The sequence below is a fragment of the Pyxicephalus adspersus genome, chromosome 1 (assembly GCF_032062135.1).
Source record: "Pyxicephalus adspersus chromosome 1, UCB_Pads_2.0, whole genome shotgun sequence".
Classification (NCBI taxonomy): Eukaryota; Metazoa; Chordata; class Amphibia; order Anura; family Pyxicephalidae; genus Pyxicephalus; species Pyxicephalus adspersus.
Genome location: NC_092858.1, coordinates 44,240,201 through 44,258,058, shown reverse-complemented (window position 1 = coordinate 44,258,058; position 17,858 = coordinate 44,240,201). Strand labels below are relative to the sequence as shown.

The window sequence follows — 17,858 nt, the reverse complement described above, 5'->3', positions numbered from 1 at the left end:
TGTCCTGCCCATCCCCTCTGGGCTATGGAAGGGTTAATAGTTTGGAGTGTTGCTGGAATGGAGCTGGATGAGGTCTCATAGGACAGGGCGTGGTGTGCTGAGCTCCAGACATGCACTTACATAGACACAGATGACATGAAGCAGTCCCAGCTATGTCACCGGTGGGAATGTGCCTGGGATACAGCAAAGGTCATTACATAGATCATTCGCCATTTCAGCTCCCTACACCATGAAGAATCCCCTGCATCAGCCTAGAACACAGAGATGTGTGCAGGCTCAGCCTCTCCCCATCCAGCTGAATATTTCCATCCTCCATACTGATATAAGATGCCAGAGAAGAACACCAGTGAGGAACCAAGCATCTTCCTTGTTATCCCACCATGATCACCCCCTCGCCCTCCAGGAAGAGTCTTTGTCTGATCCCCCTATTGTTCTGCTGCTTACCATGTTTGCTGTGTTGCTGAGAAGAGGGCGAGAGGAAGGAGGAGAGGGATGCCTTCTTACAGTACGACTCTAAGGAGGTCGGTGTAAGAGAACCTGCAACACATGCTTCAACACTGCGCATTATATACAATCTTGTTGTTATGGAAACCTGCCTGGAGATCTTCTCATTGGTCCTGACATGTTCCTCAGCCTCTAGGCGCAGGGAAATCGGTGCTGTGATTGGTCAGACAGTCATAGTATGAGGTAATGATCCCCACCCATCATTAGGAGGATGCATGTTATTAGTGGGACAAAGAGGGGCTGAGACATCTCCTGGCAATCTGTCATCCCATCCCGGAAAATGGTGCCATCACCATAGGAGACATGCAAACAAAGAAATACATAGTGCATGTTACATGGCTGACCTCTGGCACTAAGGGGTTAAGTCCCACACCATAACAACACTCATCCCCCCTAATGCATTCTACAAGGTCCCCCATCATAGAGAATATTAATATTGTATAGAAATATAGGTGATGTGCCTAGTGATTTCCTGCTATTTCATTCATGTGACACATACTCAGACATATGAACTCTGCATTGCATTGTGTATGTGTCTGAATGTGTGGTACATGTGTGAATATTTGCATTGTGGCTGCAGGAACAAGAAGAAGGAAGGAATAAATGGCACTGGGCTGAATTCACAAAGCATTAGAATAAGGATCTTTATGGGAAAGTGACTGTAAATTTGTCATCTCATCACATGAAGATAACAGTCAATATGGATATAAGGAGCCTTATCCTGGTATGTTGCTTTAGGATGGGAACCCATGGTGTACACCTAGCTATATCTGTACCAGGAATTTGGCTCCTACATTGACAATATGCATTCAAGCAGGAACCTGGTATTGGATTTATCTTATTAGAAGGATCCCTCAGACTGGACATGTCTGATATTACATCTAGGTTTGGCTGCATCTGGTGACCATAAAAGTCAGCCAGGAGAAGCAGATCAGCCCAGGCGGGTGATTCAGATCATCCATAAAGATGATCCATATTCCGTAACGACAACATGGCACTGGGTAAACCTGCCCATAACCCACAAGGTGGACCAAGCAATGCTATTTACTTAAAGCTGTGATAACCGTGATAAGCTGTGATGTGATAACCTAGAGCAGCAATCGCCAACCGGTGGTCCGCAAGAAAGTTTTGGTGGTCCACGGCTCTGGCCAGTGCACCCCCCAGCTGGGTCCTTCACCTGACCCCACTTGGGGGGGGCACCCTGGCCAGAGCCGTGGACCATGTCTCCCCTACGGATCGCAGGCTCAGGGCCGTAGGCGGGTTGTGTCTCTGGCTCAGACCTGCGATGGGTGAGTAGGTGGGTTCTGCCATCATTACGTCATTATAAAGGAAGTTTCTTACCCTTTCAGTGACACACGGCTCCCCGCGCACGCGTGGTCTGGAGCCCGTAAGTTTAGTGGTCCGTAGGTCCGAAAAGGTTGGCAACCACTGTGTGGCAGGCAAATGGAAGCACTTAAACTAACCATACACTGCAAAATTGTTTTTAATAATTAGATGATCAATAAAAGGAAAATTTTGAATCAATCAACAAGAAATTAAAACCATCATATGTACAATCATTTTTTGAGCAGAATGATTATCAAAAATTGAGCAAATTTTTTTTTTCAGTTGGTTAACCATTAAAATCTAAACCATTTCTTGTGCCACAATTAATAATTTATTTAGATATAATGTTAAAATTAAAGAAATTGTCATAATATTAAATAAATATCAAACAAGTAGATGGTACATTAAATAATGGATCAATTGGAATTGATTAAAATTACATCATATTATTGATTGAAAAGAACACCAAGAAAAAAATCATGAAAGGAATGTCTCACATTACTATTTCACATGGATATTTCTCCAGTTTGTTAGTGAATGGCTCCTGATCCTTCACTTCTGTATGAAGAACAAGGAAAAATCCCATGTAACATTGTGCATGGCTATTGACAATTTATTTTATCAATCTGGTGCTGGTACAAGTCCCCTCCAGACAGGCTGAAAGAATAACATGTATGTGTGTCTAACAACACACACTGCTCTAATGATGGCAATGCACCCAACAATCTGATTGTACAATCTATGTACAGTCCCTCTAAAATTTACCAAAGTTATGTTAACACCTAACCACAATTCATTTCATTTCCAATTAGGCAGACCCATATGGTGCATAGTTGTTGGTAGATCTAAAAGACATTATAAAATAAGTTTATAAAATATATGATCAGCTGAAAAAAGACCACAATATGAAGAGATTGGATACGATTTGGAAAAACCTGGGATGTTTTTTGGTTTGGTTATCAGATTTTAAAGAAGTTAACAGACAAACTTTAAGAAAACAGAACCCCTCTGGGGCTTAATGATGTTATAAAAGGTGTCAGAAACTGACCATGCACATCTTTATTCATATGATAAGAAATACATGATTGAAATTTTATTTCATAAAGGCTGATGTCAGATAGGCGAATGTGGTGCTAGCAGAACAAGCAGCAGGTGGAGAACCTTCTGCTTAGCTTTTTTGGATGCCTATAAAATGCTTCCGAGGCATCCCAAACTGATGCCACCAACACAAGCCCACAGTTACATATTGCTGGCCCACTAGGGAGGGAGATAGAAACAAAGCAGGAGGTCTCTTAGCATTTCTCTTACTGGTAAATGGTTGCCACTGCCAAGATACACTGAGTATTATATGGCCCTAAATGTCATTTACATTTTGTTTTTTTTCCCTTTCAGCTTTCTGTTTAGGAAAAAGCTGAAACAAATTATCACATATGTATACATATTTCTAATAATGCTAGTGTTAACATATATACAAAATTAAAAAAAAAAATAATTTCATTATTATTTTAAAGAGCAACTGAATTCCTATGCCTTGTTTTGCTTTTTGTCTCTATGTGGAGGCAGCCATCTTGGTAGAGGCAGGGATTTGCTGTCTAATGTCTGAACTCCCAGCTGGGAAAACAGTAAACAAAATCACTGAGCAACACAGTCACCAATCACACTCCATATCACAGGTGGCATTGCCTTAAAGTGAAATCGAACCCCTAAGGTTTTGGGTCCTTGAAGATTTTACCCATAATATGCAATATTGCACTGCATCTTTAAAATAGACTATCATGGGAGAACCTGGGTGTTCCAGCAAACCTGAAATGGATTTCTTCAAAATCTTTTTGTTATTAGTGCCATTAGTTTGCAAATATTTTCAGTCCTGCACTGGATCCATTACAGGTTTGCTGGATCACCCTGGTTCTTCCATGATAGTCTATCTTTTCCAGTCTTGGAGAGCTTTAATAAATCAGTCCCATTGTCTTTTTTTACAGGACGGATCGTTTTTTTTTATTTACCACCTTTGTGGATATCAATAATATTTATAACAAGTTCTCAACTCACTGGTGGTCCAAATCGCTCATACCTTCCAGTTGCTAACAGAATCTGTAAAGGGAGGCCTTTGTGATCTTTTGTTTTGGATAAAAAATAAAGCCCATTATGACAGATTTACCATTTAAAAAGGAAACTTTTAGCTATGCATTGTCAAGGTACCCCTTGGACACTGGCATTTCCATTTTTACGTTAGTTGCATAATTCTGGCACAGTTTATTGCCAAGACAGGACACTGACCTATGCATGCCGTTGTGTACTAATTCAGCAAAATGAGCCAACAGAAACACCGGAGTGGCTTTGGCTGCCGAAGTTCCCCTCTTGCCTGTCTATCTAGGTTACTTTCAAGGTACAGAATTGAATTTCTGTTAGTATAATGATCATTATAACACAGCCCAGATCGGGAGGTCCTGCAAACGGTGAAGTGCCACTAAAGAGGCTAATTGGGCCGCCTGCATATATTTACAAAAATTAGGAACAGAAAGTCCCCCTTTCAGTCTAGGGTGATACAGTACCTTATCCGGTACCCGTGGTCTCCCAGGATACCAGATAAACCGCAACACCTTCCTCTGCTCAGCCCTAAGTACATGCATGGGAACTGGGACAGGCAAGGTCCGGAACAGATACAATAATTTCGGGAGATATGTCATTTTTATTGCATGTATCCTGCCTATCCAGGACAGCGGGAGACTTTGCCATTTGGAACACAAAGTAGATAGCTCACGGAATAGTGGTGGGTAATTAGCTAAATATAGTGATGACAAACAGAGAGTAATCTGCAAAAAGCATGATTTTATGCACCCTGTTAAATACTTCAATACCCGCTATGTCCTGATTCACATGAATAGCAGCTGCTAGTGGTTCAAGGGCTAATATAAACAATATGGGAGAAAGGGGGCAACCTTGCCTGGTGCCCCGCAATATCGGGAACGGGTCTGCCCAGATCGGGAGGTCCTGCAAACGGTGAAGTGCCACTAAAGAGGCTAATTGGGCCGCCTGCATATATTTACAAAAATTAGGAACAGAAAGTCCACCTTTCAGTCTAAGGCGATACAGTACCTTATCCGGTACCCGTGGTCTCCCAGGATACCAGATAAACCGCAACACCTTCCTCTGCTCAGCCCTAAGTACATGGATGGGAACCGGAACAGGCAAGGTCCGGAACAGATACAATAATTTCGGGAGATATGTCATTTTTATTGCATGTATCCTGCCTACTCAGGACAGCGGGAGACTTTGCCATTTGGAACACAAAGTAGATAGCTCACGGAATAGTGGTGGGTAATTAGCTAAATATAGTGATGACAAACGAGGAGTAATATTAATACCCAGATAAGGGATAACTCCCAACCATTTATAGGCAAAATGAGGTTGCAGTGCTTCAACTACTGATGACAATACTGTTGACAAGGAAACATTTAGTGCTTTAGATTTTTCACTATTCACTACTAAGCCTGAGATCTCCGAAAATTGGGTAAGTAGATTATGCAAATTAGGTAAAGTCATAGTTGGATTCGTTAGTGTCAACAATATATCATCTGCAAAAAGCATGATTTTATGCACCCTGTTAAATACTTCAATACCCGCTATGTCCTGATTCACACGAATAGCAGCTGCTAGTGGTTCAAGGGCTAATATAAACAATATGGGAGAAAGGGGGCAACCTTGCCTGGTGCCCCGCAATATCGGGAACGGGTCTCGCTGCTAGTTGAATAAAATGTCCTCGAATAACAGCCTTAAAAGCTTCCCACAATAATGTGGGAGAAGATACTGAACCAGTATTTAAGGCAAAAAATTCTTTGGTGAGGGCTGTTAATTTCTGCACCGTCGCTGGACATGATAGTAAGGAGTCATTAATGGACCACTGTCTGGTACAAGGCCGAGTCACCAATGACGAACAAATAATCACCACAGGGTCATGATCCGACCACGGTACAGCCGGTATACTGGCTTTTAGTATAACGGGTAGCAAGGCTCTGGGAACCCATATATGATCGATTCTCGAATAGGAATCATGTGAAGCAGAATAAAATGTATAATCACGGGATAGAGGGTGAAGTTCACGCCAAATATCAAGCAGACCCAGATTTTGAAAACAGTCCTGTATGGATTTACTCTCAGGTAGAGAGGTAGCGGAAAACTTAGTACATTTATCTAACTTGCTGTTAAAGACAATATTGGAGTCACCACAGCAGAAGTCCCCTTCATAGATGACCGAGTCTCCTCAAGCATCCTTCGAAAAAAGGAAACCGGAGGAGAGTTCGGAGCATATTATACCAAGAATGTAACCTCTGTGTTCTGTAGATAGCCACACAAAATCAGGTAGCGGCCCTCAGGGTCAGCTACATGATGTATTTACTTAAATGGCATATGTTGGTAAAAAGCTATTAGCACTCCTCTATGTTTTCTGGCAGCTGAGGCATAATAAACCTGTGGATAACGAGTGTGTATAAACTTAGGGGTTGAAGTTACTGAAAAATGTGTCTCTTGCATACAATCTACAGATGCCAGATGAATGGCAATGATTGAACGCCGTTTTCCTCTTAGCCGGTGAATTAAGACCCTTAACATTAACTGACATTATTCGTAGAGTCATCGTGGAAACAGTTGTAGAGGAAAGCTATTGTTAATAGACCTGATGCAATATGAAAGGCACAAAATTCGGCATCCGAGTACAACCAAACATATTAGACATAACAAAAGACAAAAAAAACAACAACAACAAAAAACAACAAGACAAAAATGACAAAATACTCACCACAAAAAAAAACAATCTGGGAATACCCATAAATGGGAAAAAAAATAGGATCACAAGAGCCAAGAAGGCTCGAGGAAACCCTAGTTTCAAACCGTAAACAGGATCACCCGTTCCCGCAGTCCACTTATAGGGATCCAGAGTAATCCAGAGGGGAGACATGTATCAAACAAACGGGCTATAAAAATATGAAAAGTGTCAGCGGAGATTGGGCCAAAAAAGAAAGGAACGTGAGCCAAGAAAAAAGAAAAAAAAATCCTGAAATATCCAGTATGTGCGTTCCTAGACATCTCGTGCTATCAGCGATAAATCATCCCGGGGACTTGGTGGAAAAAACTTGAGAAACCAGACGGGTTAGAGCTTGAGAGCGTTGCTCGAGACCTCGCTGGGGTGTACCGGAGGGACCAGGAGATGCCAGGTTCAACATACCCGTTTTCTGGAGGCTTGGAGGCGAGGTAGATGTAGATGGTTGTATGAGGCCAATTTGCATAAGACAGGCTTGCGCTTCCTCCGGGGTAGTAAACTGGTATTGGCCGCTGTGTAACTGAAATGGGTATCCCCAACGATATCTAATGCCATTAGTAGTGAGGGTGTGGAGGAATGGTCGAAGAGCTCGCCGCTTTGCCAGTGTGGAGGAGGCTAAGTCAGCAAATAGACTATATTCAGAACCTTGAAACTGTAGGCGAGTGCTATTCCGCGCTTTCAGCAAGAGAGCATCCTTAGTACGGAAAAAATGAAATTTCACCACAATATCTCTAGGCGGGCCGTTCTGCTTCTTAGGGCCCAGGGAACGATGGACCCTATCTAACTCCAAACATTCAAGAGGAAGCTCTGGTGCCAGATCTTGAAACAGAGCAGTAACAAAGCCATGTAAATCTAGAACAGTTTCAGGGATACCTCTGATCCGTAGGTTGCTGCATCGCGACTGATTTTCATAATCCTCCAGTTGATCCTTTAAAAGAAAAATCTCTCTTTGTGCTGCATCCAGGTCATGATCTAGGCTTTCCAATACTGTGGTGGTGTCGTCCATTCTGATTTCCAAAGAGGCCGCACGTTGACCAATCTCGCGAATGTCCCGGCGTAACTCTGAAGAAATAGCTGTTATAGCTTGGGATAGTTCCTCACGGATCATAACTCTCATTTTTTGTAAGAAAGCTGAATCTTCATCAGGATTTGTATCCTTCAGGAGACTAGGCGTTGCGTCCATACTGTCCTCTGATTGATGCGTTGGAGAAGAAGCCGAGGACGCGGGAGGTGAAGACGCCGACGCCATCTTGGATTTGGAGGCCGCATCGCGGGATGAGTTCTGCTGCACCGCGGGACGCTTTGACTTGGAAGTCGGACCCATCTCAATCGCTTCCCGGGGATATCAGCTGATGCAGGGAGCATAAGAATAGCCGCGGAGTCCGTATGACACGCTTCGTTTCTTGCTAGTAGCCCAAGGTCGAGCGGAGCCTGACTAGGAAACAACCATCCGGTAGGCTACGCGCATGCCGACAGTCTGCATTAATATTTTTTGTAGGAATTGTTAAAGTCATATTTAGGAACTGGCAGGAAGAACAATCCAGGACCAGGTGCAGATTTTGTGAATTGGATTGCAGCAATCAAATCTTCCAGGTTGCTTGGTATGTAGCTGGCTATATACAAGGGATTCCTGTCAATGGGTTTGATTAACTGAAAGAGTTTAGGCTGTTCACTTAGTAAAGAGAATTAGCACCTTGAAAGAAAATTTTCACTTAGTTTTTAGCTAATTTTTAGCTTAGTTAATATGGTAATCATTTACTTTGTAAAAAAACTACAAAAGGAAAAGTAAAAACACATGATTTTTTTCTTGCAAATGATTGAATGGTTAAAGTCAGCAAAGCTTCACCACATTTACTAAACAGAATGAAAATGTCTTGCAAGGTTTTATTTCACTTTGTAAATTTACCAACTTTTATTAAATTTATTGGATTAGAAAATCAACTCCCTTTGTTTGCAGACACTCAGACCTTCTGAAGATCTTCTATTCACTTTTCATGAGCTATCATTGTGCAGTTTATGCTCCACAGTAGAGATGGATGAATGTTCCTGGGTTCAGTTTGAAGGGTTCACCGAATGTTCCATGAACTTCCATGAAGTTAAACCCCGCTGAAGACTATCTGAGGTGTAAAAGATCTTATGTTCTTAGGCAATTCACGTTTAGGGTTGAATGTTCTTAGGTTAGAACATTTGATGCTAAGAGAAAAAAGCCTAAGACGTTTGAGTTGATCAAATCCAAACCTCATTCCTACTAGGCAGCTCTGCATTGGTAGTAACAGTAAAATAAAAGTAAAATGAAAGTAAAATAGGAAAGCACTTATCATTGCACATCAGGTAATGAGAAATCAGACAATTTCCAACTATGTTTCTTTGTCGTGTTTGAGACCCAACTCTTCAGGCCTCTGGAGAGTCTCACAATGTATACAGCCTCTAGCCATAAATCACTTCAGTCCTACTTCCACTATGTGCATTTTAAACATCCCATTATGTTTTTATGTATTAATAATTTACATACATCCATTAGAGATGATAACTTATGTACTATGATTGTTCAGATGCCTACAGTTTTTTTTAATTAGAAAATTGGAAAGGACATCTTTGAATCTTGAATTCATGCTCTTGCAGTAAGGTATCCTCCATTACTTCTGTGTCCTCTAATAATAAAGAATGACAGGACTAAAACACACGGGGGGATAACTGAATAGTTCTGCCAGGTGCTTTTCTTTTTGCAAAAAGTCCAGGATAAGTAGCAGGTTAGGAAAGTGTAAGCAACTTTATTGTGGTTGCAAGTAACATATTTTTTTAACTATTTAATTGATGACAGGGTTGATTTAAAGGACATTTGTTGTCAAGCTACAGGTACTGTAGTGTGTAGGGCATCCTCATGGAGAGAACTATGTGATGTGGAGAGTGAAACACAGGTAGGTGACTTATCCTGGCCATATACAAGGTATTCCATATATAAGGCACTTATTTGATGAATACCATTGGTGCTCTGTTTGCTCTATGGACATGAAAACAATTTATGTTTACCCTCAAAACGCTTCAAGGTGTTTTCTGTATGGAAATAAAACTCACTCAGGAAGGGTACACCTAATGTGAATTAAACAATATAGAGGATGGATATAACCAACACAGAACACAATGTTCGTAAGAATGTGTAATATATTGATTACTGTTTTTTTGCTATTGTGTTTTTAATATATGTAAACTATGAATCAGGAACTATTTGAAATTTTTTATGATAAGCTGTTTTCAATAAATGATATAAAAAGAACATTTTATTTTGGTGGTTCACAATATATACCAGTAAAGTCCCAATGTCTGTGTATGAATGTTTTGATTTAAAGGACATTTGATGTCTAACTGCACAAAACCTGCATCCTATTTATAGGAGCAGTAATGCATTCCTGAACATAAGTGCCATTGAACTACAGTTTATAAGCCAGGCCATGGCAGCTTCCAGCAGATAGCTATTTGGCTAAGCAACAGATTCCTTTTTTAAAATGAATCAAAGAGGAAGCACAAAAAGTGGTGCAATTTTAGGTATTCCAAGCACTGTGTATGTCCACCTCACTTAGCTTTACTTAGTCTGTCTGGTGATTAGCTGAAGTGTCCAGCACCATTGCTGCTTTTCAGCTGTCTGAACTCACACACTGCACTCTCAGAAGTTGGGAGTTATCTGAGGTCAAGCAAGTTACAGTCCAACAATGGTCAGAATTCAGCACAGGCATCTCCTATAATATCCTCACAGGCCTTTTGGTGTAGAATACTGTCATAGTGTTTTAGCAGGAAAAAGTTTGTATGTCTTGTCAGCTGCTTTACCTGTTTGTTAGAATGTCAGAAACAACATCTTCTTGCAGCTGACTAACCATTCAGAGGGTAGGAAGTAATTGTAGTTTGTAATAATTGTAATTGAATTGTAACTGAAATTTGTGATAATGGGCAGGTACAGTATGTATGGCAAGTTCTTCTGGGGATCAGTGGTGGCTCAGATTCACTTAAAGGATGAAAAAAATAAAAAATAACACAAGTACATATTTCCCTAAATATGTCTTTTTAATTGCCCGGTGTAAAATTCCCACACTGATGACTTTGATGAGCTGCATCCACTTACCTGTCCTATTAGAAATACAGAATAGGAAATTTTCTGACATTTATATCCTTTAAAAAGAATATCTAGTTGGAACCTCACCTATGTACCATTATTCTGTAAAATCAACTAGGTAGAGCACAAATCATATGATATTCAAAAATAATATCGTTGTTGGCAGGCTTTGGGGTGGTCAGATAGACTAAAAATTTCCATCTGACCCCTACTTCTATCTCTTACCCTTCCCTTACTATCTCCCATGTTTTTCCTCTATGTATGTTGGTTCTACTACTTTTCCTTTTTCTGTTTTTATGTATAATGATGATTATATATACATCTCAAGATTGTCCAATATTGTTTTTATTTATATTAGAATGTTATGCATGTCTGTTATGTTTGTTTAATAATTTTGAAAACTGCAATAAAATAAATTTTATAGTTTTACGTTACATTAGAAAAATGTAACTAGTGTAACAGTGAGGTTATTATTCTTTTAACACACAATATCAATTACATATATTAGTGTAAATCAGGCCTAAGTATTAGGTCACCTCCCAGCTCCTGGCTTGTAATGGACAGTGAACAGAAAAACTTCACTTCTTTGCTTATTCTCCCCTTTCAGAAGAATTCTTTATCATGTCTTTTTTATTAACTTATACTCTACTCTCCTCATCCATTCTGCTGCTGTACAGGGGATCCCAGCAGGCTTATACAAGTGTGTGCACTAGCTTCATTTAAAATAAATTTAATGATTATAATATTTATTGTTTAATGTAAATGCAATCACATACATGTACGTTTATTGTATATTGTAAAACACACTGATGCAACAAGAATACCCTATGGACTATCTGCATTTCTAGGCATGTAAAATAATGATCCCATAAAGAGGAATGGGAGGAAATGCTCCACAGACCAAGGTTTTACTGCAAGTTAAAAGAAGCCATTGTTACAGGAGCTTCATCTGTGCATGAATAAAACATGCTCCATCCCTCTTTCAGCATCTTACAGTGGAGGAAGAATGAAACCTTTGCCAGAGTTGCTAGGCAACAGCTTGCTCAATAGGTTGGAGAACATCCAAGTGGCCCTGCTCCTACAATTATCTCATTCCAGTCACAGACACAGCAGAAGAGATAGGTGGTTTACAATGGAGTGGAAAAGCCCAGACAGAGCTGCAGTTGTGAAATGAACCATTGAATCAGGTTCACTACGGTTATGTGCTCCACATCTAGAGGGAATTTCATTGGATTGGTGGTGTTACCCTGCTAGATTCTGGCATCCCCATTTCTGAAAACAAAAACTGCATTCCTGATCACTTGCACATTTACATTTGCATTTACCTGTTGTCAGGAATGTAAAGGAATAATGATATGGACACATTTATTGCTAGTGCAAATTCTGCTATTATCTGTGCATATCATCTTCCTTGCTTCTCTACTCAGTAAGTCATTGATCTGAAACAAGGAGGACAAGTATCTTTACACTTCAATGGCTGCTTACTTATTCTAGGTCAATGACTCACTGAAGTATTACAGTAAGGCTAAGGATGACGATACCAGACCAAAAATCTTCAAAAATAAGTCAGCTACTATTTTTCTCTAATAAATTTCCTTTAATCAAAAACAGCAGCATGTCCTGGGCCAGATTACTGCATAGCCACCATAGGCCATGAGCTAGGTCAGGCATGGGCACACTACGGCCCGCGGGCTGTATACGGCCCAAGAGGTATGTTTCTCCAGCCGTTTGGGTGGTCCAAGGCTCTGGACGGTGCTATCCCCAGCAGGGTCAGGCGAAGGACCCCGCTGAGGGGGGTGCACCGGTCAGAGCAGTGGAACACGTACCCCGGGTCTGAGCCTGCGATGGGAGAGTGGGTGGGCTGTGTCCCTGCATACAACCCGCCCACTCTCCCATCGCAGGCTCAGATCTGCGATGGAAGAGTGGGCGGGCTTATGCCATCATAATGTCACGTTCAGTGGCGTCATGATGGCATAACCCTGCCCACTTTCCCATTGACCCAGCCCGTGTCAAACTTTATTTCAGATTGTGGCCCTTGACTAAAAAAGTTTGCCCACCCTTGGGCAAGGTTGACAGAGCTCCCAGAGATGCCATACTTCATCCCATATATAACATTATAAATGTTCCAGTCTTTTCAGTACAATCTGAAAGTCACCTCTTTGTTGCACTCCCTGTACTGCTTGCATTTTTTTGGTGGAAAATAGGGTACTCCGTACTTACAGTTCCCTCACTTCAGGTACTCTTAGAAAAAAACAGTGAGCAGAAAAGAGTGAATGTTTACCGTACTCTTTGTTTTAGGGTGTACTGACACAAATGGTCTCTTTCAGCCTCTCTGCCCCAATAGTCAGCTTGTCTGATGTCTGATCTTGCTGGTGCCGTACAAATGTCAGGAGGGTTGAAGGGTTGTATCAAGAAAAGGAGGGTGGTGGTAAGATTCTCATATTCTGTAGTTTTGATCAACAAGTAGAGGCTATTTATATTGAATTAAACTAATTTAAAAATGATGGTATCACAAAAAATATAGTGCAAATTTTGAATTAAAATTTTCCAACTTATTCAGGTTTAATTACGACATTTGTCTAACTATACAACACTTGAATCTTGTCCATTTTTCATCTCGAACTCCCCTGAGGGAGCCATTAAGGAGAAATGCATCAGAGACACTAAGGACGTTACATGTATTACTTCAAGTAACATCTTCATTTTTTTATACAGACTTTTTGTTGTTCTGTACAACTCAGCAGTGATTTATGTCTAGTTCAGACATCCCAACAAGGTCGTAACAAAACCTGAAAAAGTTGGAAAAATTGAACAATGTTTTTGTACTTTGCATTATTTTTCGAGTGATACCATCATTCTTGAAATTAGTTTAATTCAATATAAAAAGCTCTAAAAAAATCCTCTTCTTGTTTGTTTTTTCTATATATGGGTGGAAGGGTTGGCCGAAGGCTGTTAGTCCACCAGACAGGCAGGTAGAATAACTTTTGCCCTGTATATATCCATATAGAATCATGCAAACTAAATCATAGAGGTACAAGACATATAAAAGATTTCTAAACTGCGTACTTTAAAATGTGTGCGTTGTAAACTCCTTTTGTGTTTTCAAATAGTTATTTATTACAAGCATATTATTACTAATTCAAGCTTGTATGGTAAAACGAATTAGAACTAAGCAACCAGACATCTCTTTATATATGTGACGCCAAGACATAAATGCTGTTTCTCTTTGTTTGCATTACACTCAGACAATCCTTCCTTTCCTACTTTCCTGCATTCCATGTTTTGTTGTGAGCCATAAACACTTCAGGTTGCTAGGCCTGCTCGCTCTGTGTCTGCAGGTGGGTCAAATCCCCCTGGTGTGAAATGAATATGCAAATGCTGAGTTTACAATGATGCAAGTGGTGTCTCAGAAGAGTACAGTGAGGATATAAAGGTTCTTCTTTTAAACCAGGTACCAAAGTAATAACAGTTTGTTAATGCCTTTCCACTTACTGAGGACCAAGAGCAGAAAACATAGGAAACACAGAGGACAACCATAATGTTCAGTTTTGGTGAGGCCTGAAACCACCAGCGCTCTGTGGTTCCTCCTGCCAACCCCTATGTCACTACTAGACATATCTGACGCATAAAGTTTATTGGATTATTCTTTAGCAATGGTAGCTGACAAAGATCAGTTGCACAGCATGCTTTTACAGGGACTTGTTATGAAATTTCTATCATGAACACAAGCTTATCTGTCAATGTAGTGGACCTGAATCTGGAAAGTAAAGATTTGCTGAGATTTAGGGAACATTTACAAACGTAAATTGTGCCGAAAAGAACCCTAAAAAGACTACCTATTGTCTTGAATTCCTCTTGAAAAATAGTTGTGAACCTCATGGGAAGTATAGGAGTATTCCTAAGCACAGTGTGAGATCTCAGGCACTGCTGCCCCAAACCACTAGTCACAGCTTGTACACTTTGAAAGGGAGATTTGTGACACAATGTATGCATTTCCTGTCTTCTCCTTTGAGCAGATGAATTTGTGTTTTATGAACCCCTGCTGCCTCTTGTATATTGTTCCACCTTTTCAGATCACTAGCTATCAAGAAACAGCTCTACCATAAAAACAAAAGTGAAACTCCTCTTCCAAGTTGTCTGGCTCTACACAGTGACAGAGTGCAGATCAGGGCATGGAAGCTAGTAATACTAAAATTGGTGACAAGTATTGTCCTCTGCTTGGTGTTTTCTGGCACAATTCAGTCTTGTATGGCTGAACTCCAGTTTAACAGCTAAATACACAGCTCATATATACCAAAGTATTTTTCAATTTTTTTAACACTTTTTTTTTTAATCAAATTTTTACATATTGGTCGGACAGCACAATTAGGGGGGTGACACCACATATTTTATAGGGTTAAGAAATACATTGTAGTAACCTCCCCACCCCCAACCTGCTGACTGGACAATGAAGAAGCCATAGTGCACCAGTGAATTGTCAACACTCACTTACCTCTTGTTCTTCTCTGTACAACATGTAAATGCTTCCTCTGCCAATCTGAGGGATGCTTTGTAGGGGATGATAGATGCTGATATTAAAGGAAATTCAGCTGCTTGTGCTAGTATGTAAGATATATTTATTTATATTTGAAGTAATATGCTTTTATTACATTTAAAAACATTTCAAATAAATTTGACATCTGTTCATTCTGTTGTGGAGGACTGTTGCACCCATGTTAACATGTAAGTCTTTGTTAACTGTTGTGGGGGGCAGTGTCCTAGTGTGGGATGTAGCTGACTTTCCTAGAGCCCCCTCATTTAGGGGACACTTGGATCTGCTTCTGTCTTCCTTTCCCTATTCTTTCTTGCTAGCTCAGGCTCAGACCATGAACTCACTGGCGAAGGTATTAGAGGCAATCAAATATCACACACCTCCCTGGTGAGAAAAAATTAGGACGTTAAGCTGGACATTACTGTCATTTAGGCAGACATGCAAAAGACAAGTTTAAGAACATTGAGGGATAGGAGGTCTGGAAGATTTTATGAGTCTTCTAATAAAGCAACATGCTGATCTTGCAAAGTACGTGCAGTTACTGGAGAACTAAACGGATGATTAGGTTAACATCCTAATTTGGCCAAATCTCTCATTGTGTGTCGATATTGAAAGGCCTCATTTCATCCTGCTTATGAAGCTATTCTTCTAACCTAGAGAATCCCTAACATCCCTTTCCATTTTAGTTAATACTTTATGTTTCAATTTAGTGTATTTGTCCATGCCAAGGTCTAAACTGATCTATCATCCAGAGCATGTCTGGCTACATGTATTTAAATCTGTGATCCCGGTCAATCAGATCTACCTAATCTTGGCCTGTCTCAGGACCATCTACTGAATACAAGTTATTCCCTTGTATGTATATTAATGTGTGCATGTATTGTATGTACTGTTTAATGTTACTCAACCAAAATGTCAGTTACATTCCAGTAAGCAAAATCCAAATTAACCCTTTAAAAAGTTCATTTTGTTAAGGTAGCCCATGCATTCTCTAATATACAGCAAAGAGACCCTACACTTTAATAATTATGCCTTCGGCACCACTACTACTATCTACATATTTAAGTCAGACATCATGATTCATATTACAAAATGCTCCAATGCAATAATAATCAGGAATAAATCCCTTATCAGTGGGAGATAACCTGAATCATATCACTGATTGGTAGCATATAACAAGTAAAATATTAATCATCCACAGAAGATAATGTACAACCATACTCATTCTGGAAAGTGTACTCATTATGCATAATGCAAAGCTGAGAACTTTAAGTCATTCACCTTTTTGGTGCCAGCAGACCATGATGAAGAGGAATTATGCAAGAATTCTTTATGTTAAAGTAAATGCAAAGTAGTATCAATGTAAACTAAGCAAAAGTGTAAAGACTCAACTTAGAAGTATATAAAAAAGTTACAACATTTCCATAGAAAAATACAGATGACTGCACAAGTAATAGATGCATAGATGAAAACTATTGCACTTTTGCTGAAGAGGCCTTTTTACCTTTGATACTTCTTTAAGTACACATACATACATTTTTTTGCATCAATTATCTTGTTTGGCGTGCTTGCTCCTAATTATCTAAACTTTTAATCCTGTCTATCATAGCTCACATTTTAAACGTCATCCCATGTTATGCTGTTTCCAGGAAAGGTAAGGTAAACTCATCACAAGTCTGAGCCATTCAAACTGAGCATATGATGAAAAGTTTCTGCTTGCCCTCAAACACATTATATCTGCAGTCACAATCATATCATGCCTAAAGTGAAAGACAAGTGTGGGCATTACAACCGATAACATAACATCTGACAACTCTATAAACCTCTTCAATTGTGTCTAAGCTGTGAAAAATTAGGTGCATGCTAGGTGCAAAAATGTTCCTTAAAATATTAAGGTATATTGCTGTCAGGGTAATGAAAAAAGCCACAGTGGCCGCCGCACAAACAAAGCCTGTTATAAGCCTCCAGTGACAGCTATGATAGTGATAGTAAGTTGCACACAGCCATTCCTGCTCAGAAACATTATTATCTGGCTCCGCTACTGCAGGTTGTAATTTAATTCTACTTTCTGCGTCTGCCAGGATTCCTGTAAACTCATTTGCTTCTATCATTATAATACATGACACAGAAAATAATGCCTAGCTTCCCCTTTAGCTATCTAATCAAATGTCCATCTTATGTCAAGGTAACCAAAAAGAAACATTTGGAAATTAACATTGTAAAGGAAATGTCTTTGCAACTTATCAAAATACCAGATGCCTGGCTGCTATACCTATCTGAATCCCTACATCACTAGCTGATGAAATCCATAATTATATAATAAAAATACAAACAAAGAAAATATGTTAAAATGTGTGATACTGAAAGAGTTCTTAAACACATATTGTTTTATATATCAACAACAAAATAAGTTTAGAACTGTATATCCACCCAGTATACCCATTAATAGCAATTAACCCGCAATTTACCCTAGTTTAAGGTAATGACACTATGCATTTTTATTATTATGCATCAGCTCTTGAAGCCTCACAATAAATGCTTTGTGTGCATTCAATGAAGTATTGTGAGTTTCACTG

General features: G+C 39.8%; 2 protein-coding genes across 2 annotated transcripts in view; one reads left to right on the top strand and one right to left on the bottom strand.

Annotated features, from left to right (window-relative positions):
• Nucleotides 1-603, bottom strand: part of LOC140329125 (tubulin alpha-1B chain) — a 16,628-nt gene extending 16,025 nt beyond the window's left edge. The window contains exon 1 of the mRNA XM_072409243.1: nt 445-603. Coding sequence (XP_072265344.1) covers nt 445-447 — 3 coding nt within the window. The 5' untranslated portion in view covers nt 448-603. The remainder of the gene's footprint in view (nt 1-444) is intronic.
• The window catches only part of LOC140329147 (tubulin alpha chain), a 166,392-nt gene that overhangs the window by 102,396 nt on the left and 46,138 nt on the right, over nt 1-17,858 (top strand). The gene's annotated exons all lie outside the window — the stretch shown is intronic.